The sequence below is a fragment of the Fusarium redolens genome (genome assembly GCF_020744475.1).
Source record: "Fusarium redolens strain MPI-CAGE-AT-0023 chromosome Unknown BKA55scaffold_4, whole genome shotgun sequence".
Classification (NCBI taxonomy): Eukaryota; Fungi; Ascomycota; class Sordariomycetes; order Hypocreales; family Nectriaceae; genus Fusarium; species Fusarium redolens.
The window spans coordinates 1,870,525-1,891,564 of record NW_025763667.1 but is presented as its reverse complement, the minus strand read 5'-3'; the positions used below and the strand labels follow the sequence as shown (position 1 = coordinate 1,891,564).

The 21,040-nt window shown below is 49.2% G+C and overlaps 9 protein-coding genes across 9 annotated transcripts; 3 read left to right on the top strand and 6 right to left on the bottom strand.

Annotated features, from left to right (window-relative positions):
* Positions 1-1,021: 1,021 nt before the first annotated feature.
* On the bottom strand, positions 1,022-3,502 carry BKA55DRAFT_661477 (DNA replication factor Dna2-domain-containing protein; the record flags this gene model as incomplete). The annotated part of the gene is made up of 4 exons (XM_046197583.1): positions 3,314-3,502; positions 1,897-3,258; positions 1,755-1,847; positions 1,022-1,706 (listed from the first exon to the last, which is right to left on the bottom strand). Coding segments are annotated over exons 1-4 (2,184 nt in total), but the record flags the coding sequence as incomplete, so codon positions are not given.
* A 57-nt stretch (positions 3,503-3,559) lies between these two features.
* BKA55DRAFT_281780 (uncharacterized protein) lies at positions 3,560-5,063 on the top strand. The gene has a single exon (XM_046185505.1). The coding sequence runs from the start codon at positions 3,762-3,764 to the stop codon at positions 4,959-4,961; it is 1,200 nt and encodes a 399-aa protein (XP_046053168.1). The 5' UTR covers positions 3,560-3,761; the 3' UTR covers positions 4,962-5,063.
* Positions 5,064-5,166: 103 nt separating this feature from the next.
* Positions 5,167-8,050, bottom strand: BKA55DRAFT_536297 (altered inheritance of mitochondria protein 21; the record flags this gene model as incomplete). Its single annotated transcript, XM_046189809.1, has 2 exons — positions 5,167-7,088; positions 7,135-8,050. 2 exons carry the CDS (start codon positions 8,048-8,050, stop codon positions 5,167-5,169), a joined length of 2,838 nt encoding a protein of 945 aa, XP_046053167.1.
* A 2,917-nt stretch (positions 8,051-10,967) lies between these two features.
* On the bottom strand, positions 10,968-11,645 carry BKA55DRAFT_686865 (uncharacterized protein; the record flags this gene model as incomplete). The annotated part of the gene is made up of 4 exons (XM_046198990.1): positions 10,968-11,268; positions 11,318-11,413; positions 11,540-11,555; positions 11,609-11,645. 4 exons carry the CDS (start codon positions 11,643-11,645, stop codon positions 10,968-10,970), a joined length of 450 nt encoding a protein of 149 aa, XP_046053166.1.
* Positions 11,646-13,155: 1,510 nt separating this feature from the next.
* On the top strand, positions 13,156-14,644 carry BKA55DRAFT_504920 (uncharacterized protein; the record flags this gene model as incomplete). Its single annotated transcript, XM_046187142.1, has 3 exons — positions 13,156-13,393; positions 13,440-14,181; positions 14,230-14,644. The coding sequence occupies 3 exons, from the start codon at positions 13,156-13,158 to the stop codon at positions 14,642-14,644; spliced, it is 1,395 nt and encodes a 464-aa protein (XP_046053165.1).
* Positions 14,645-14,709: 65 nt separating this feature from the next.
* On the bottom strand, positions 14,710-16,076 carry BKA55DRAFT_536294 (Thiolase, N-terminal domain-containing protein; the record flags this gene model as incomplete). Its single annotated transcript, XM_046189808.1, has 3 exons — positions 14,710-15,867; positions 15,922-16,013; positions 16,070-16,076. 3 exons carry the CDS (start codon positions 16,074-16,076, stop codon positions 14,710-14,712), a joined length of 1,257 nt encoding a protein of 418 aa, XP_046053164.1.
* A 655-nt stretch (positions 16,077-16,731) lies between these two features.
* BKA55DRAFT_591447 (uncharacterized protein) lies at positions 16,732-17,949 on the bottom strand (the record flags this gene model as incomplete). The annotated part of the gene is made up of 2 exons (XM_046195250.1): positions 16,732-17,129; positions 17,172-17,949. 2 exons carry the CDS (start codon positions 17,947-17,949, stop codon positions 16,732-16,734), a joined length of 1,176 nt encoding a protein of 391 aa, XP_046053163.1.
* Positions 17,950-19,024: 1,075 nt separating this feature from the next.
* Positions 19,025-19,736, top strand: BKA55DRAFT_536292 (uncharacterized protein; the record flags this gene model as incomplete). Its single annotated transcript, XM_046189807.1, has 2 exons — positions 19,025-19,129; positions 19,185-19,736. The coding sequence occupies 2 exons, from the start codon at positions 19,025-19,027 to the stop codon at positions 19,734-19,736; spliced, it is 657 nt and encodes a 218-aa protein (XP_046053162.1).
* Positions 19,737-19,954: 218 nt separating this feature from the next.
* BKA55DRAFT_591446 (Mss4-like protein) lies at positions 19,955-20,444 on the bottom strand (the record flags this gene model as incomplete). Its single annotated transcript, XM_046195249.1, has 2 exons — positions 19,955-20,337; positions 20,390-20,444. The coding sequence occupies 2 exons, from the start codon at positions 20,442-20,444 to the stop codon at positions 19,955-19,957; spliced, it is 438 nt and encodes a 145-aa protein (XP_046053161.1).
* Positions 20,445-21,040: the final 596 nt, after the last annotated feature.

The following is a 21,040-nucleotide window of genomic DNA, read 5'->3' as shown; positions in this document are numbered from 1 at the left end:
GACACGATGTACTGAGTTGGCGCAGCCTTGAATCTAGGTGCTTCTAAATCGACAATCAGTCGTCGAATTTGCCGCGCTCCCACGATATCGTCTGCCATCATCTGCACTAGGTTGTTGCGAACAGTCGCCATTCCGTTGCTGAACTCATCCTGGTCGAGTCGATAACGAATAGGGGCCTCTTTAATTTTGCCCGTTGCCTCATCCTGGGTCGCGCCTTCATGGGCAACGTCCATAATGCTGGCGAAAATCTGGTTATCCCTCTCATCAAAGCCAGGTTGTCGAATGCGGGCATTATGGAGTCGCCTGTCAACTGCGACACTGATTCGTTGCCTCTTGACTGCTGTAACGTAGCCTATGGCCAAGGCGAAATGGCCCTCCTCGTCAGAGACCACAATTGGCTCTCCGACTGACAACTCAGACTCCAGGAATGAGAATCCTGAAACTTGAAGTCGCTTGACAAAGGTGTAGTGGTATCGATTGATCCTAGGGTTATCCGTGTCGACTGAAGCTGAACCCTCTTCGATGATGACATCTGCAAAGCATCGCGATTTCTTTTCTCGTTCAGCACTAGTCATTGTCCATAACTCTCTTTTGGTCTTTTGGCCCTCCTTCTCTTCTTTGGTCAGTAAATTCTCCCATTTGATGAAGAATTGTTGGTGTTGAGGAGTTAAATGCTTGACGAGCTCATCAAATTTCTCGTCCATACCACTCGAGTCTCCATCTCCGTCGTCTGCGAGTCGATGATAAATGAAACATGATGTCTTGGCGTAGCATTTTCCACACATGTGCTTGCTCTTGAGCATTGGTGGCAACTGGACGCTTCTCTCTCGAACATAGCATGCCAGTTGGTTTCTTTGCATGATCATGTGTCGAAGCTCGTGTCGGATTGCGGGAATACGCATCGTCTTGGATGTTTCCATGTAATAGAGCATTCCATACGCAATCTCAATATCGTAGCGGTCCGATAAGAGCAGTGTGTAAAGCGCTGTTTGAGCCATATGGTTACTGTTTGCATGTTTACCTGTCTTGACCTCAAACGGCACAGTCAAAGTCCGAATATCATTTCCATCTTGCATCGCAACTTCGACGGTCGCGTCGATGTTGCCTTTGAGTCCGTACATCGGGGACCACACGTGTTCCTCAACATCCAAGAGCTTGGTGACTGCCATGTTGGCCTTCTTCCCGTTCCGGTCTTCAACTACAGCATCCTCCTTCGGGCGGGAAGATACGAAAGCGCCAGCCCAGTAACTCAATTCGGTCATTTTCGATTGTAGATGCTCTCGAGCTGAAGGTATACCAACTTTGATAGTATTAAGATCCTCTACATGCTTTTCTGTTATTCGGTCGATGACGGCGCATAAAAAAGGGAGATCCCACTTGTTGGCAAGAAGAGCCTCTTGGAAAATTTCGTGTAGCATTGTCCCATAGATAAGGGGTGGTGTTGGTGGACTGGTGGCCTTAACTCGATCTTGCAGCACAGCACGGCGCATGCAACCGAACGAATCAGCCACTACAGTTGCAGATATGAGTTGATCAGGGTGTAGAATAAGAAGATTTTGAGCATCGTCAATGATACATTGACCTCTTGAAGAGAAGTCACCTATAATGTGAACGTAGGATTCTGCATGGGCTGGTGTGTCAAACCATGAGGCCCTTAGGTGAACCGTCTTGATATCTTTCGAGTTGTCGGCCTGAATGAGAAGAATCTGAAGCCAAAATCAGTATTATTCGAGCATGATTGTCGACTGATTTACCTTTTCTGGTCGTGTATGTCCATACTGGTCCGTATACTCGCCCTCCAAGACATTCGTCACCAGGTATCGTTGTATTGTTCTTGGTTTCCGGCTCTACCTGTTACTTAGCATATGGCGGATCCTCCTAGGTTGTTCGACGTACGTCTCCGGAGCAGTTCTGGGCTGCTTGTGTTGCTGCCAATTCCACGGCTTCAAAATCAAAGTCTCCGCCAAATGCGTCTCCAAATTCATCGTCCAAGTCGTCGACTTCTGTTGTTGGTGGAGCCTGTGATACCTGTTGAGAGTCCGCGGTAATGAGATCTTCTGCCTCATCGAAGAAGTCATCGTCCAAGTCGTCAAATTCATCCAGCTTGCCGTCAAACTTCTCCGGTGCCTTTTCATCGATCTCGCACAGTGGGTGGTTTTCGGCTACTGCTACCTCTTGTTGCGGATTCGTTTCCAATTGGGTGGCATTGATGCTGGCTTCAAGTTGCATTATTGTGTCGTCGTCAAATTCGTCAAAGTCATCATCACCGTAGTCCGAGGAAGCAGGCTCTGGAGGCTGCAATTGAACTGAAGGTCGAGCTGAAAGTTGAATATGCGGTTGCGCAGGGTGCTGTCCTGGCGTTTGAGACCTAGCTTGGGATTTCAACAGGCGCGGAGAGCCACTGCTAGTGGTATATGTCCGCCTCTTCTTAGGAGAAGGAGATTCCGGAGCATCTTGAGGCTCCTCGCGGGGCTCCTCACTCGGCCCGTTGATGCTACTAGTCACCGTGTCGAGCAGTGCAGTTACCATTGAAGACTTGGACGCCTCCATCTCTTCCATCTCGATACTCAGGCGACTCCCTGACGTTGATCTTTCGACCCTTCTCCTTTTGGGCCAATTCAAGCCGCAACTTATTGCTCGTCTGAGATTGGACTCGCCAACCGTTGGTTTCGATGGTCGTGGCGAAGATGATACCATCAACTGTGCAAGTGCAGGGTTTGCAAGTCCTAGAGGGCTACCCGCGTTATCGGTTGCATTTAGAGAGTATCGGTCCCATAATTCCAGTGTTGGATCCGCGTGCGGTGACTTGAGGGCTTGCGCCAGCTTCTTGACGTTTACCGAGGGTGTATTAGGCTTTTCCGCGACCGGAGATGAGACGGGTGATGAGCTCCTAGCACGCTTCCTTCCTTTGCGATTCAACATGGGGGACAATGCTGGCATGTACAGCGTATCCTGCCTGTTGTCCCAGAGGAGCCGATCATTTGGTGATGTAGTTGTATCATCTTCGGCACCACCTGCAGGTTCGAGTAGCTCTTGCCAGGTCAATCGAGTAGCGGGGGTAGTCGTTGTATCGTCCTTGGTTCGGTTGTTTGATATATTTTGTTCGTTTTCTGTGCTCTCCGTAGCTGATTCGCCATTCGCGGGGTGATACTGAAACTTATTGAGCTTGTTCTTGGTCACCTCGGACACAGGCTGGAGTGCTCGAGGCCTCGGTGTTTGCTGAACCGGGTTGCTCCTTGATCGCTGCCATGGCGAGCGCTGTAATCGTTAGTGATGCTCAACTAACTTTTTGTCTTATACATATATTCATTACCTTAGTTCGACCAACTTGATCCGAGTAGGATTTTTGTAGAGGCATTATACCTACCGGGGCTTGAACATTCCGAATTCCAAACCCGTGAAGTATGGTGATAGTGGGACATTTGAATTGAAGTGGAGGAAGTGGTTAGACGCGTTTAATGGGCAAACGTGTCGCGATGTTCGCGACCCCTTGCAGTTGTTGTTGCCAGGTCACGTGGAGAAGCTCTTAGCGTGGTTGGAGCTGCAGCTCATCCATGTCATCCCCGAAGCTCTATCGAAACTACCCGACTCCACCATCAACGGGCATGTGCGTCAGTGGACCAGGCTTCACAGCGTCACCATTTTCGGTCCCGCCAAGTCCGTCATTTGATGATCTCGAGCCGATCAGTCAGTAAAACACCACCTCATAACGCCCACTCAGACTCTGATTCACTGTGCTTCCGACCTAAGTCCTAATTGCGATGAATTCCCAGTCCAATGGCGCTGGCCCTGCCCAGTCCCGCGAAAATTACAAGCACTCTATGGAAGAATGGCGCCAGTCGGCACTCGCCCAGCGCAACCAATATGAACCCCGCGTCAAAGAACAAGTCACTCGATACTTTCAAGAATACTCTCCCCCGTTTTACGCCTCCGTAATTGGCTACCGTCGTGATTGGAATCTTCTTGTTGCGACGTCCCGGGTCTCTGGCTTTGCTGCCACTCTGGGCCGGGATCTGGAGGATGTGGAAGCAAAGGCCATTGCCGAATATACCCTCGATAACATCCACACCAACGCCGGTTTAAAGTGGCTGAGCGTCGCACTCGCTGGATACATGACCTATCGTGGTCGTCGTACATGGCAATTCCCTTTCTACAAACCCAAGCTTGGTGGCCGATTCAACCCAAATGAGGCTACCAGTATTTTCACCAACAAGAAGATCCGTGGAGCTTACCCTCGCGCAACATGGCATACACTTCGATTTACCGCCTACGCCGCTGTCATAATGCTCATGATTGAGCCTGCATTCCGGGCTGTCAGTTTCATTCGAACCGAAGCTGCCATGACAAATGATCCCCGCTTGAAACAATTCACCAAGGATGCTGCCGAGCGTGTCAAAGATGTTATGAGTAACCCTACCATCTCAAGAGCACCTTTTACAGGTAGAGATGCGCATAAAAGTGATGAGAACGACCCTTGGGCCAGCAATGATCAAAGCAACACCAGCTCTGAGAGTAGATATCAGCCCACCCCCACCCAGTACTGGGGCAAGACCCAATCCTCGACCACAACACAACAAAGTCAACAACCCAATGACGACTGGAGCGTTCTCGATGATGAGGATGATGCTTCACCAATCGCTGCCTCTTCCCGCAGTAAAACAACATCTCCTCCTGCTGGCTCTGCGTGGGAGCGCATTCGACAACAATCACAAGGTTCGCCCCAGCAGCAATCTGATTACCAGTCCCGTGCCTGGGCTGCCCGTTCTCAGACCGGATCTCAGCCAGAATCACAATCTGGTTGGGGCAGCAGGTCTGCCGGTAGCTCCAGTGACAGTTTTTCATTCAGCAAATCGGATGAGGAAAGGGCAGTCGCAAAAGAGCAGGCGCAAGACGAATTCGACCGACTTGTTGAAAGAGAAAGGAAGGGCGTGGATCAAGAGAAAGCCTGGGGGCGCAAGTAGAGTAAGCATTGTACAAAAAGACTGTATATGACCATGTATTTCTCATGTAGCACAAATAAAGAAAGCATAATTCGATATGTGGTGCAGCTGTAATCTCATTTTGTTTCAAGGCGCTCAAAGCAAACTCAATTCCGATTACGTTGCCAGCCCGGCCATCTACAATATACCTATGCCCCCCTCAACCCACCTGCTATCATTCTTTTATTTACTGCTTAACTTCATCAGACACTGCAACAGGCTCAACTGCATCACCTCCCTCCGTCTTGTCCACGGTAGTCTCCAAGATACTCTCACCGGCTGTGTTCGTAACGAGAGTCTTTTCAACTTGAATTGGCTCTTGTTCACGCTCAGGTTCTTGGAGAGACGCCTCTGGAGCAGGCTCTGGGGAGGGCTCCACGGCAGGTTGCTGTGCCGGAAGCTCAGGCTCAGCTTCTTGAGGTAGCTTTCCTGCTGCGGGTTCCGGATTCCTATGCACTGGAACTGATTCGGATTCAGGCTCTGATCGAAGTTCCGGCTTGGGCTCAAGATTAGGCTCAGACTTGGGTAGCGGTTCTTGGGATGTCACGGGCTCAGCGACCGGCTCCTCAGTCTTTTCCACCGCTGGCTCTGATTCAGAAACGGGAGTTTGCTCGCCGGATACTGACAGAGAGCCCTCAGGATCAATAGACCAGAGAGTCTGGGGGGTTGAGAATGACAAAGAAGGGCCTGAAGATTGCACGGCGGGCGACGGTGCCGCAGCGGGGCTCTTCGCCGGAGCTCGGCGCTGTGGGCCCCGGGCTCGACCTTTGCGAGCATCCGAAAGCGGGGCCTTCTCCTTCTCTTCCGTCAGATCTTCTTGCGGCTTGGGATCCTCCTTCTTAGGGGCCTGAGGTCCTAACTTGAGACGCTTATTCAGGTCACTCATAAAGCCTGCTTGAAGGGCGGCAATCTTGCTACCGGCCGGTCGACTTGGCACTGGAGGCTTCTGTTTGGGCTCTGCCGAGTCCCCTGATGACGCTTTTGTAGGTCGAGGAGGGATCTGAGGTTTTGGCTTGTCTGACACGGGAGGTCTTGATTTGCCCTCATCGCTTGTTGTGTGCTTGGGCTTGGGTCGCTCTGGAATTGCAGGGCGATCCTCAGATGCTTTTCTAGCCGGTCGCTCCGGAATTGAAGGCTTGTTCTGCTCCACAAGTTCCTCTTTAGGTTCCTCCTTAACCTCGGATTCTGGGGAATCAGAGATGGTAGTCTCGTAGAGCTGACTCTCAGGGGCATCTTCCCAAATATCTTTGCTGGGGAATCGTTGACTAGCGGAAGGTCTCTTGTTGTTGTTAAGGAAAGAATCGGATTCCTTTGATTCGTACCAGATTGGCTTATCATGGTTCTTCGGGGGTTGAATATCCACAGGACCACTGGCCTCTTGCTCAGCAAGTTCCTCTTGTCTCTGAGCAAAGATATGAGCTGGGGTTTTAGGACGATCCATAGCAGATGATCGTCGTCGCGGTTCCTCTGCCTGCTCTGCCTGGTCCGCCTGATCAGGTGTCGAAACCTCAACAGTGAAGTGTACGCTGTCTGGGGCATCCTCCCAAATGTCCTTGCTAGGGAAATGGTGTCGTGCCTTGTTACCAGGTGCTGGCTTCTGAGCTTCCTTCTTGCCCTCTTCAGGGAACAGAGGCTCATATTCTTCGACGTCGTCCAGAGAAGTGGGAGCAAATTCTTGAGAGTCATTGTTCTTATAGATGCTAGTGGGTCTGCTCTTGGGTCTGCTAGACCTGCTCAGAGGTCGACTTGTCGGTTCCTCCAAGTCACCGCTACCTCGACGGTCAGCGGGAGGGTGAACAGCAGGACGCTGGCTGTAAGAAGAATCATCATTCTTGACTTCGTCGGCAGCCAAAATGGGTGCGGTGTATTCATGGTCCTCCTCGTCTACAGCAGGATCTTCGTTACCATACGAGCGGTACTCTGGGTGCTTAGGATCGTCAACGTGCACAGTATGTTCACCATCGGGACCAATGATCTCCGACTTAAATGACAGAGGCTGAACCTTGCCTTCATTGGTGGAAGCGGGTCGGGGAGAGAGGCGGGAAGTATATTCTTCACTGGCCTGGAAGCCAACTTCATCAGTAGGCGTAGCCTGATAACCAGATGTGCCTGTATTTCGTTAGCTAGTGCTAGCGCAAGTAGACGTGCAACTTACCCAGGCCGGCACCACGAGATCGCGTGTCTCTGACCAGCTTGTTCAGGTCATCCTTGCTCATGGCAAAGTCATTTTGACGGTCATGCAGAGGAGTCTGATGTTCCCTCTTAAGGGCTTCAGGGTGCTTCTCGTAGTATTCCTTCTCGAGTTTGTCCAAGGGTGCAACACCATGGCCGTGGAGGCCATAGCTGCCCGGAGGTCCACCACGAGAGCTGTGCTTGCGGTGGTGGTGCTTCTTGAATTCCTCGGACCCAGGTCCAGGCGAAGGGGCCTGAACATCACCAAGATGAGGGTTCATGGGCACGCGCTGGCCGATTTCGGGGATACCATGCTCATCCTCTACCTCAGGGCGGCCGTCACTGACCGACACATTGCTGCTAGACTGCTTCTTGTTGCCCTGTGTAGATCCAGGGCGGCCAATGCCAAATTGTGCTGCCTTGTCGGAGTCGGTGCGGGTAACAGCCTGAACACGCTGCTTGGCGCTTTGAGCTGGCAGGGAAGGCTTGGGCGCATGAAGCTTGAGGTCTTCGGCAATGGTTCGTGTTTGTTCGGGTGACGCAGCTCTGTTGTCCTCATCGGCCTGGACCTCTTCGGGCTTGACTTCGTGGGTCACGGCACTGTACTCAGCTCCCTCCTGGCCAATCGAAGGCATTGAGACGCTGGTTGGGCGGTTGATTGGGTCCTGTTGAGCATCGTTGGGGTTGAATCGGGCAGAAATGGGACTCTTTTGAGGAATGCCCTCATTGAAAGGTGAAGGAGCGAATCGATCGGGATTGGGAGATATCGAGCGGTCAAATCGTTTCGATGAAGGACGAGGTGGAATCTTGGGAACATTGCCCAGGGAATCGTTCTTGTCCTGGCCCTTAGCCGGACGGGGAGGAATAACGGGAGGTTGTTGCATGGCGGCAGCGGTCATTGTTGATATTCAGATGCTCAGAGGAGCGATTATAGGATGTTGACGAAACAAAATAAGAGAAGTAAGTCCAGTTTCGTGTAAGACGGGCTGTGTGATGATGATGATCTGGAACGACCAACGAATGGTCAATACTAAGCAATTAGTATCAAGTTCAAATAACAAGTGTAGAATCAAGGCAATTGGAAGCTATAGCACGAATTGGGACTTGACCGTGACAGGGGCATAGACTGGTATTTAAAGACATTTGTTGGCCTCCATCCCAGTCTACGTCCCATCAACAAGATTCCATCCATCCATGTGCCCGTGCCGTGCCTGTAGGTTGTACCTGTTGCCGGTTCCAGCTGCAGGTAGCTACAGCGCTGGACCAGCCCCTGGGCTTATCGGATCCACGGTTCACGAGTTAGAGGAGGCGCCTGTGAATGGATCCATTGCTATCAGAAAGCGATAGAAAATCCCACATACGGGCACACCCTGCTGCGCCCACTAGTGTTGCGCCCGTCGCACACCGATTCATTGATCTTTTGGTCAGGGACGAAGAAACTTACCAATGGGGTTGCCGTGATTGGTATTGATTGGCTCAGGCACGAGCAGTACAGATACCTATAGTTCAATACTAACAACAGGTTTTGGTTGGGGATTTGAGGTGTAAGATAAGACAAGATATACAAAAGCTATGTGCACATTTCAAGCTGGCAGCGGGCTCGACTAAATCAGTGTATTTATATGCCAGACTCTGGCCTCAATACGATACAAAATGGAACGTCCAGGTGACAGGAAGTGCCACCGGAGCTGGTGACTTTTGTTCGTCGTCACTGGTTGTGAAAACAGGGATGGCGATGGCGCCAAGTCGGACGGTGCGAGGCGTTTCTGATCAACACTGTAGCTAGATCGTGGATTGTTTTAACGAGTTGAAAAGATGGAGAATGCAAAGAGGTTGTTCTTTTCTCGGCAATCTTCGAGTAATAGTTTTGATTCAATACTCAGCTGTAATTTGTGTATTCTACTCATCTTCAAGCACGAATTGAGTACATCTTATAACCTCATCCCATTGTTGACCTCTATTCTGAAGCTTACCTCAGAGCTTTCCAAATAAAGCATTTTCGTCACTTGCATGGCCCTGGATACAGTGCACCCCGCATAACTATGATACCACAGTCCAGTCCGAAGTCCCTGAATCTGTGTACGATTCCATGAGTCTACGATTGTCCTCTGTCCAATCCCATTAATGAAACTTGAGACGCGCGGTGCGACAGCCAAATCAATGCAGGTGCTCGTTTCTATCTTGAAATTATGCATGGCTTTGTCTTTGACCAGAATATCATCATGAGAAGGAATCATAAGCGAGGTACTCACTCAGACTCTCAACAGCTCGCTCCCGCCAACCCGCCATAGTTCATCATGGCGGGGATCTCCTGCAGTGTATTCCCCACCAACCGATCGATGCTACAGCCGGCTATTTTCTTCCTGTTGACGCTCCCGTCCATAAGAGGTCAAAAGAATGACGCTTACTCGACGGCGTGCTACTGGACGGTACGGTGAACAAACCTGACGGTCGCCTGACCAGCTGGAACGGAGCTATCAAACCATGCATTGCAAGTGAAAACGTTGTTGGTAAGAGACCACGAGGCCCCTTTGTTGCTGTAAAAAAATTCAGAGTCAAGTACCTGTCGTGGTCCCCGAGTAAAACTGGAGTCTCGACTTGGATCAGCTAACAAAGGTCAAAGACGATCTTGTTGTTTTCGAGATTCTAGACTTCTTTCAGCTTCTATGTCGTTGTAAATAGAAGCAAAGACTGGCGTTAATGATCGCCCACCTGTGATGGAAAAAACTTTGTTTCCCCTGAGCATCTTACAGTATCACGATCCTCCAGTCGAATCACAACCCGTCTGACCCCTCCACCCTGTACATGATGCCATCAGACCGAGAAGTTTTCCGCAGCTGTCCCAAAAAGGTCCGTTCTGACGCCATCTCCGTAACCAGAGCTCCAGTTGACCGGTCCGGTTACCCTAGACATTGCTAACTCTTGTACCGTGATGAGTAGAGTATGTGATATTGAATTGTTCTATGATTCATTCTGCTATTGTAATGGGTTGTTTTTTATTCATGACAAAGGAGCATTGGTTTTGTGGAACGCCATGGCACGAAGCTCGTTGGCGTGAAAGCAAGCAAAATCCCTCGCAGCATCCGTCTGGACGTAAAGAGGTCTCGAATCTAACAGATGTCCACAGCCCAGTCCGTTCAGCCATCAACCAAATTCAAACTAGCGCCTAGCAGAAAAGCCTAGGTATCATATCACGAGGGAATCAGAGCTTCAATAAACACTACCTTATACAACGTGCTTCTTGTCTAGAATTATGAACACTGGGTTGCCGTCTTTTGATATGCAGCTGATTTGAGCACATTGCAGGCCTTATCACATGATGGACATGGGTGAATAACCACATTGCTATGGCGGCGATCCCGAGAGCTATCAATAGCTTCCCAGAAATGCGATTCGTAACATCGAACAATATCTGTTAGTGGGTAAATGTACTGAAACAACATCGACACGGTCACAGCAAGATCTCATGAGGAAAATACAATATATGAAATCAAATTTTAGCGAAATAACTCAAATAACGCAGCCGTTGAAAATCGTTCACGAAATGACATCAACTTCAATCAAAACATGAGCCGTTCCTCATCCCAGACGCCAAATCCAGCTGGGTATACAGGCCGCTGCTCTTGGCAGGACCCTAAATCGTCGAGATAAGCAGATTTTCCATCATCATCCCCATGTCCTCCTACACCTGCAAGCTACGGGAAGCTTCAGGCGCCCTCCTGTACTTGGCAAACTCCACAGTGCAAGATGTCAACTTAGTGGCTCGTTCGCTTCGTGCTAGAGTCACAAAATTGGTCGGGTTGGCAACTGTCGAGCCTACACAATCATCTGCGCGACACCCTGGCCACCAAGGGTCTTGCTGCCGACAAATGCCTGACCCTTGATACCGGCGAGCAGGTAGCAAAGGGCAGTCAGCAGCAGGAAGACAGCAGCGGCAATCAAGCTGCTTGCGCCGCTGACATTGCTGATGAACTGCAGAGCAGACATGACGCCGTAGGCGGCCGCGCGCATGTAATTGGTCGAGATCTTGCGAATCGTCTCGTCGAACTTGCCGGAGGTTGGGCAGATTCGGAGAAGAAGAGGGACCTCAATGAAAAGAATGACAAAGGCCGATGCGCTGTGCATGGTTAATTTCGATGCTTCATCATGACATGGGAGATACCTACATAGCAAAGGCGCAGAAGATAATGCGAACAACATTAAACGAAAAGATGTTGGCGATTCCAACAGCCAGACAGATGATCATGGAAAGAATTCCAAGCCTATACACGAATAGTGTTAGTCGGTTGTTACGTCGCAGTTCATTCGGTATGGGTCATGTCGCAGAGTGGCTTAACAGCTCAATAGCTATGGTTGAAGCTGTATACAGCCGAGGATCGGTAGCCTACCATTGTCCGTAGATGCCTACACAGATATTAGTACCTTCCACCAAGCGCAGTCGATCGAGAGCGACATACTGAAGTTTCGCGTTTGGAACTCCTCCTTGAGCGTCATCTTGCCAGCTTACGTCGAGCGTTCGTATTCGGGCTTGGACCAGCCGAGGGAGGTGACTGATGTTTTCCAAGAAACCAATTCGAGATCGTAATCTGATTGCAGTAAAGCGTATCGAGACTTGTCGATGGTTGCGACAGCGATGGAGACTGAATCGAGAGGTGGAGAGTTTGAATTGCTGTGACGAGGGGGATGCGAAGTTTGAAATGATGAACGTAGCCTCTTCGTAGGTGTAGGCGCAGGATGGTATGGTTGCTGAGGTGGTCCCCAATTTTGATTGAGGCTGGTGCAGGGTCAAAGGGCTTGGCTCCAAGTGTCAATACGGACGGACAAGTTAATGGAAGGGCAGGTGAGTGGATGCTCCACGGGGCATTGGTTGTTTTGTGTTTGTAGGGGAACGGGTCCCTGTAAGGAGGAGGGATTGTGCGCTATTGATAGGTCCAGTTGGCGAAGATGAGACCAAGGCTTTGGGTTTCGGATCTCTGGGTCTGCTGAGACGGAACAAAAGCTTTTGTGGTCCTTATTTCTTTTATTACTTTGTGCTCTCTTGCTTAACATATATTTACTTTCCGTTTAGGCAGCTCTATTCTCTGCACAGCCAAGTGACGTACGTTGACCACGCGGCATCGCCAAGCCTCGCCCAGAGTGAAGCGGAGTTGGCTCACAAATGGAGTCTTTTACAGAGACAACTGCCAAGATTATCAACGACAAGGCCCAGTCAGCCAGTGAATGTTGTTTAGGAGATCCATGAATTCGTATTTGAAGACATCGACTTTGAATGTGAGGTTATACTGAACTTCAGGCACCCTTTAGAAGCTGTATTATAAGCTCGCCCACGAATCAACACTCGAGATTCTTGCATATTGTAGGTAGTCATATCCTTAACTCTATAAGGTCCAGCTATCATTTTAAATTACGATTCGAGGAGTTTGTGGTGGTATAACAAGAACAAGACTAGCTTTGTCTTGCGTCAAAAGATATTATACGGAGTACCTTGGTTTACTTTCATAATTAGCGTTCTACAGAATTCTATGGACCGGCTAACGGATACGTGACAATTGATCAACTTCTGTCAAGTTATATGAATGAGCGAATCCTGTCAGGAACTCATCTAGACCTACCCCAATCGAGATCTTCTCACACGAATAGCCTCAGTTCAGCCCTGTCAACAACACCTAACTAAACGTTCCATGGCCTGCACGATCGTACCTTATTCTTACCACGTGGTGAGGTGGAGTGTTTCCTCCCGTAGAAGATCCGGGGACCTGCCAAAGTTACCTATAAATAAGCTGCCTCTACACCATTACATCATCTTTAACACGCATCAATTCTGTCTTTGTAGCTTATCAAGCAACACTCATTGGTTTTTGACTCATGATCTGACTGTGAAACTCAACCAGATAACCAGTGAACCGCCAATTCTATTGCACCAGCTGACTCATTACAAGCTCTCTGCTATTAAAACCTGGCACATTTTTGGAAAGTCAGTCCAGTGAATGAAGCCTCACGGAAAATGACTTATACCATTCTCTCAAACGACCAGGTTAACTCCATCCTGGAAGGTCTTACCGTTGACGAGCTTGATGAGTTTCGCCATGTTCTGGCTTCATCTCTACACGAATTCTCTACCGGAGTGCCGGCTCTCGAGGAAGCCTTTCAGCAACCGGAACGTATCTCAACACTACATCCAGAGACCATGGCCAAGACGCTTTATATGCCCTCATGTGCCCCCTGTGGAATGGGCTGCAAAGGTGAGACTTCATCTTACGGTACAGACGAGTCAATCTAACTAATTAGTGATTTCTTTGGCCAGTACAGAAGCATCCCAGCATTCTAGTGTTACGCAGATTAGTCCTACTGGTGTTCTCAATCTGTTCAGGCCAGATGGATCACCGCTTGGAATCGTCAATGCAACAGCTCTCACAGCATTCAGAACAGCTCTGGCATCGACGTGTCTGTTGGAGCGCCGCAATCATGTCAAGACCTTGACCGTATTTGGTAGTGGCCTTCAGGCTTACTGGCATATTCGGCTTGCCCTGATGATCCGAGGCAGTACTATTAAACACGTTCATGTTATAAATCATAGGTGGAGCGATAAAGCGACTGGAATCCTGAAGAGATTCGCCAGCATCCCTCCTGAGATCAAGAAACGAGAAGGCTGGTCAGACACTAAGTTCGGTCTCCTGATCCCCGCATTCCACGAGTATCGACGCCTGGTGAAAGATCAGATAAGGGACGCAGATGTGATCTACTGCTGCACCGCCTCGCAAAAAGACCTCTTTGATGGATCCATCTTAACGTCTCATGAGGGCCGCAAGAAAGGACGACTCATCATTGCTGTTGGAAGTTATACGCCAGAAATGCGGGAGCTTCCAGACGACCTTATCCAGCTAGCAGTGAAGAGGGAAGACAAGCCCCATCGACACTTCCACAAGCATGCAGTCGAAGGCGGAGTAATCGTTGTTGATAATATCAAAGGCGTGCTTAAAGAAGCAGGCGAGATTATCGATGCCAATATTGGACCCCATCAACTTGTAGAGTATGTGCTTATTCCTCCTCTCCAAACTATCACTGACATCAATGGCAGGCTGGGAGAACTTGTGATGCTCCATCGTCTAGCTATAGAGGAGTCCGACGGATTTTCTAGTAGCCAGGCATCTTTCTCTTCTGACATGGATAAGCTAGATATCCATGGTAGGATGAGCTCCATGTCCACGGTCTATGGCAGCGGAAGCAATGCTAGTGAAGCCCCGACCAGTCCTACGGGTTCAGTAGATTCAGAAGGGCGCAGATCCAGCTCCCTTTTCCATTCAAGGAAGAACTCCAGTAGCTCTTTGGACAAAGAAAAGAAAAAATCAGAGGACCACCTATGTCGTTGGTTAAGAGATGGCACTGTAGTATACAAGAGCGTCGGGCTTGGGCTGATGGATCTCGTTGTGGGAACACATCTGATTGAGGTTGCGAATGAAAAGAATGTAGGAACTTGTATAGAAGGATTCTAGAAAGGATAAATTGAAATAAATACTAAATGCTCTTAATACATGCTATATATACTTGTACATGAACTCTACTCGGCCACCCAGATAGCGGCCATACCCATACCAGTTCCCACACACATAGATGTTGCGCCAACCTTCTGGCCTGTTCGCTTCAACTCATATAGAAGAGTAGAAACTTGTCGGGCACCAGTGCAGCCTAGGGGATGACCAAAGGCAATAGCACCTCCCTTGGGGTTGATCTTCTCCTGGGGAATACCCAACTCGTTGGCACACCACAAGCACTGGCTGGCAAAAGCCTCATTGATCTCCCAGATATCGACATCATCCTTGGAGATACCGGCAAGATCGAGGGCCTTGGGGATAGCCTTCCAGGGGCCCTGTCCCATAAGAAGGGGCTTGACACCAACGATCGAGGCGCAAACGTACTTGCCGAGGATCTTCTGTCCGAGCTTCTCGGCAGTAGATCGCTTCATAAGAAGGACAGCTGCAGCACCATCAGAGATCTGACTGGCGTTACCAGCATGGATAGAACCATCCTTAGCAAAAGCAGGGCGGATCTTGCCCAGGGACTCAGCGGTGATGCCATCTCGGACACCATCATCCTTGGAGACAGTAATCTCCTTAGTGTTACCCTCCTTATCCTCGAACTTGACCTTGAGAGGAGCAATCTCCTCGTCAAAGAGTCCCGCTTGTTGGGCCTTGACAGCCTTCTGGTATGATGAGGCAGCGAAGGCGTCCTGTGCAGCTCGGGTGACGTTGAGGTCCTTGGCCATCTGTTCAGAGAGGACACCCATGGGCACCTTACAGTTGGCAGCCTCGGGGTGGTTCTCAAAGGCTTCTGAGAACTCGGAGACAGCGCCAGGGCCATAGTTCAGGGACATGCTCTCAACACCAGCACCAATACCAATATCGATCATGCCAGTCTTGATCTGGTTGGCGACATCGACGGTAGCCTGGAGACCAGAAGAGCACTGTCTGTTGAGGGTTCGGACGGCGATAGATTCAGGGAAACCGGCGACCAAGCTGGCGGCGCGCATCTCAGTTGCGCCGCCACCGGGGGCGAGAACGGTTCCAACACATAGGTCCTCGACGAGAGCAGGGTTGATTTTTGAGCGGTCGAGGATGGCCTTGAGAACACCAGCCATGAGATCAGCAGCGGGGGTATCCTTGAAACCGCCGCGGCCTCCCTTGGTGAATGCGCTTCGGCAGGCGGCGGTGACAACGATCTAGTTATGGTCAGTGAACTATACCGGTGCATACGGCAATGCTTGGCAACATACATCGTCAGGGTTCTTCTGGAGGATCTTCTCGCGACCGCCAGCGGTCGGGTTACCAGAGATCTGGCCTCCAATCTGAATGATTCTGTCGGTGACTAGGAGGATAGTTAGTTTGAGTTTGCGATGATCGCAGTGCGACGAGAAGACATACCACCCATTTTTGCTATGATATAAGGGTAGGTAAGTATGTGAGGGAGAGAGTTGAGTACTGGGTATAATGCGCAAAACAAAGGACAGAAGTTGGTTGAGGGGGAGAAAAAGTATCAGAGAGGATTATTATACAGAGAGAAACCTCGTTAGACCTCGGATGTTGTGTAGGAGTAGACTCGGGCTTGGTCAGCTTTGTCACAGGAGAAGATGGTAAAGAATGGCCGAAGATGGAGACTACCTAAGAACGGACTTCAAACCGTGAGACCGACCGACCGAGGCATCTCGTCGCCCCAGTCTTGGCGTTGTTAGCGGCTCTTTTAGTGTCCGATCACATGTTATTTCCCCAGCTTTCAGCGCGGGGGAAGTTCTCCAACTGCTTTCACTCTTGCGTCACGAGGTGGCTAACAAAGTAAGAAATACTCCAAAAAATGACGACTTGATCTGAGTGTGATAAGCACGTGGTCCCCCAATTATCACAAGGAAATAACCGGCCCCCAATCTTTTAAGTTGTTGAAGATTGGTAAAACTGATTCATGACACTGCCATGCCCGAACTGGGTATCAATATTAGAAAACATATGAATTTTGATACAAGCTCAACTCCATTCTCCATCAAGGAAAGGAAACAAAAATTACCAAGAAGAAAGCCCCGAGTTGCAGATTGTTATTTCATACAAGTGTCAAAAGAAGAGGAAAGGCCACCACAGTCCGAAACAGCCGGACTCCAGGCGCTCCTGTCATCGTCTTGGTATGATTGAGATGCTATCGACAGAGCATCCCATTCCCATGGTGAACTAGAGTCTTCGCCAGAACCCGAGTCACCCACGGATTTTGGTACTGAAAGTGAAGTGTCGAACGTTGTATCAATCCTAATAGAAGGTATCGAAGGTACCGTAAGGGCACGGTTACGACCAGTGGTAAATTGTTGTGGTGCCGGAGGTGTAAGCACATACGGTCCGAGGATATCCTGAGGTTGCTGCAGGTAAGGAGGGCTGATGCCAGTCCATGGTAGATATTGGCTAGGAGGTGCAGATCGAGATAACTGTTCTATCTTTGGGTTAGCTACATTTTAACATGAGCTAATTAGGACGACATTCTACCTACCTGTTTCATCAACTAGATGGAGAGCTTTGAGTGCATCAATGCCAAGCTCAACACTGACCCGCTGGTCTGGAAGCTTGCCAAGCCGAATTGACAGTTGTTTCTGAACACTACCAATCGTTTCCACGTCAATTACATCCAGCACGCACCAGTGTCGGGCATCTTTCCAGCGAGGCTTAGGCACTGGATGTATCTTGACGCCCCAGTTGCGAGCAAAGTCGTTGTCGACGACACTCAAATCCCGAGTAAGATAGCACTTGGCAATACACGGTACTTCAGTGGTCTGAGTTTTGAGAGTAACTCGGATCATCTGCCCATCTTTGACTCGTGCTGACCGAGTTCTTAGGGTGCTTGAGAGGGGCTGTGCTGGCGTCTGCCAGTTGGGCCCGGATAGCTGAGTAATAGGAGACTGGCCTTGGCTTGGAGGCTCCTCATCTGTGAAAACGGCGGACTCGTCAATGGATAATCGAGGGAATGGTGAAGAGTCCTGAGAACCGAGAGGTGGAAATGGTATGGAAATTTCGGGTTGATTCGCCTGGGTTTGAAAGCCCAGAGCATCAAAGTATCTGTCACTTCCAGCCCGCCGTCGGAATGACTCAATCGTATGAGAAGTAGTAGACGAACTACTTCGACGTCTCGATCGATCCTTGGAAATAGGACTGAGTGTAGTGGGTGACCGCGAGCGAGACGAAGCTTGTCTGATGGCTTCTTCCACGCTGAGTTTCAAGCGACCAGGCCTACCAGCCAGAGCTGGGTTTCTTTGTCTACTCGGCGGAGTCATGGGTAAGTATTAGAGTGTAGAAGAAATGGATATTAGGCAGAGAATAGTGCCTGGTAGATGAGTAAATATTGTTAAAAAAGACAGGGACCTTGATTCTTAAACGTGAACTAGACACAATGAATAATGTAGCGGCGGGGTATGAGTTTCAACCTGATATATGTAACAGGTAGATGAGGCTTGTTGTCCGAGTAAAATCACCTCTGCTAGGTTTTCCCTCGACATCGTGACAGGCAGCGCAGCGAATATGCAGATATCTGTGGCCAGCCATTGGATAAGGCCATGTAACAGCATGTTTCTTTTTCCCGAGGCATACTGGTCCAATTGTCTGCCTCGATCCTCTTTTCCATTAAACACCTAAAAAATAAGCGTTTTGAGTGGTCTCTGGTACTTGTCGCTCTGCACAGCCTCGCTTTACCGACTCGTTGAAGGCGGCTGTGCTGCTAACGGTGAAATAAAGAGCCGCCTCGGTGCGTTGTACGACTGAGACTGACCACGCATGGTTGAAACCGCATCTCATCACTCTTGATGAGGCGCGGATGCGGATTTAAATCACAGTTACATTCCACTCCTGTAACTACCATCGCCTTGTCACAATCACAGGCCTTTCAACCTCAATTTGAAAGGCAACCAGATATGAGGTTGTCAGGCTGCTGCGCCTCATAGACACATAAGTCTCCGGGCGTCAGGCTCTGACAGAAAGCAGATTCAAATGACCAGTTTCACATTAAATGATTACGAGATAGCGTACCACATGGAATAACACATTCGCCTCGTCATCGTAATATGTTACGACTTCGAAAGCTGAATGCCGCCCGTTTCCGAGTTACCTCAATGAGGCCAGGACATAAAAATGTCCATCTATGCACCTCAAGGACGTCAATGAAGACTCAAAACCAATAGTTACCAGAAGTTACTACAGTCAGTATATCGCTGCTTTGAGTATGTCCTCTCTTTCTGACTTGCACCATAGACTTCCAGAAAGCTGTTTTGACGGAATTGCCAGAAATCACATTACAAGTCTCCCCAGTAAAAACTTGACTCAAGCACCAGGAAAACAATTAGATTGGTTAATTTGATGGTCCCCAATATTGCCATCAAAGCCTTGTTCATGCGCTGTCCAGTAGGTAGGACGGATGTCCGAGAAAACAATGAACAGAGTTGTTACAATGCATTGGTCAAGGTATGGATGTTTGTTCAAGCCCCTGTTACACGACTTTAAACTAATGCCTTTTTAGGTGCTCGTGCCTAGCCATCTTTATGCTGGAAAAGGAAATATTTATAGTATAACCCGTTCTGCGGAAGCATCCATGAGAGGGAAATCTCGTAAGAGACAACTGAAGGACCCCCAACGGAAGTCCGTCTATGGAGGTCAAGTGCCTCGAGCCTACGCAGCATCCTTTCCTATATCCTATCCTAAAGAGGCGTTGAACTGTTCGACATATACATCCCCAGGAAACAACGAAATTGAGGATGAGGCGACCGACACTCGCTCGGAAAGGAATACATACGTTCAAGGAAGAGTCGACGGAAAGACTGAAATTTCACTGGTAGATGGCTTGGAGGAAGAGATACGTTGTTTGGATATTACCTTCGAGAGCCATCCCATAGATGGCGGCATCGAAGAAGCATATATACAGGGAGAAGCCTTGACACCCCCCGAAATCAAGTTCTCCGAAGACGGTGATATGGACGATAACTACTGGACTTGGGACCAGGATGCTCAAAGATTCCGACACTGGGATGCGGAACTTGGAGAGTGGTTGTACTTTCCTGAGAGGTTTGATTGAAAAGATCTGATAAAGCTTAGGCGGGTTAGCATGTGTAACAGCAACTTGATGTAGTCAGCACCATGAAGGAGAGTTCCATGAGACCAGTCGCTGTAGAATCCGTTCGCTGTTCAATACTGTTATGTTTCAATTTCAGCTAAGTACCACGTCACTTCATACTCTGCGCCATATAGTCCTTAATCTCGTCATTCGTCTTTCCTGAACCCGTATGCTTCAAATCAAGCCTTGCTTTCAGGCTTATCCTTGACAGTCTTATCATCGGGTGAAAAGCTTAAACTGACGCTGTTCACACAGTGACGCTCATCAGTGGGCGTGTCAAAGCCCTCGCCCTTGAAAACATGTCCTAGGTGACCGCCGCAGTTGGCACACACAATCTCTGTTCGTGCCATACCGAAAGCGCGATCCTCATGACGGACAACGGCCCCAGGGATGCTGTCAAAGTAGGCTGGCCAGCCGCAACCAGAGCTGAACTTGTGGCTCGCCTTATAAAGTGGTGCATCACAACCAGCGCAGGTATAAACACCCTGCTCAGGATAATGCTTGTCAAACTTTCCAGAACCAGGAGGTTCGGTACCCTTCTCACGCAGGATACGGAATTGCTCTGCGAATGTTAGCTACTGTGTAGAAGAGATGGTAGCAGTGCGAGAACATACCCTTGTTGAGGACGGCTCGCCACTCGTCGTTTGAACGTTGATCAGGGTAAGACATATTGGAAGAGTTCTTGGATGAAGTGCCAAATAAAGCGCCCAACAGAGGAATACCAGACATAGATCGAAGGGGAATAGGTCGAAAAGCCAGGTGTGAAGGCAGAGGAGGTCTCACGCGGGTGATATTTGAGAAAGTGTAGAAGAGTGTTGATAGTAATGGAGAGAAGCGCATTGAGAAAGGACTTGTATATGATTATTTATATTTGATTGAAGACCAAGCTATCATTCATGACTTTCAAGAGAGAGGTTATAAGTCCCCAGGTCTTAGTGGCAACCGGTTGGCAAATGTGACAAATCATGAGTTGCGAACTGTGGAATCATTTGCATCATCGAATTATTGCTGCTAAGCCCGCCACAGCCACATCTTAGTTATCCGCTTTATGCCCTTTGGGGCCCAACGGTTCGAGTATTTGCGCTTGAATACGCCGGTACAATTCCAAATTCGGTAATTTGATGATTCAACTTTGTGAGACGATTACTCTAAAAGTTTAAAAGTCTTATTGTCTTCGAGTACGATAAGGCTTCGGTTTCAGCCCCCATGTTTCGCATCTTACCAAAATGATCTGGGTCCTAAAGATATCTTCAGCTCATCACGTG

Excerpts from the sequence above, each read along its gene's own strand:
- BKA55DRAFT_281780 (XM_046185505.1), top strand. The coding sequence starts at position 3,762 with ATGAATTCCCAGTCCAATGGCGCTGGCCCTGCCCAGTCCCGCGAAAAT.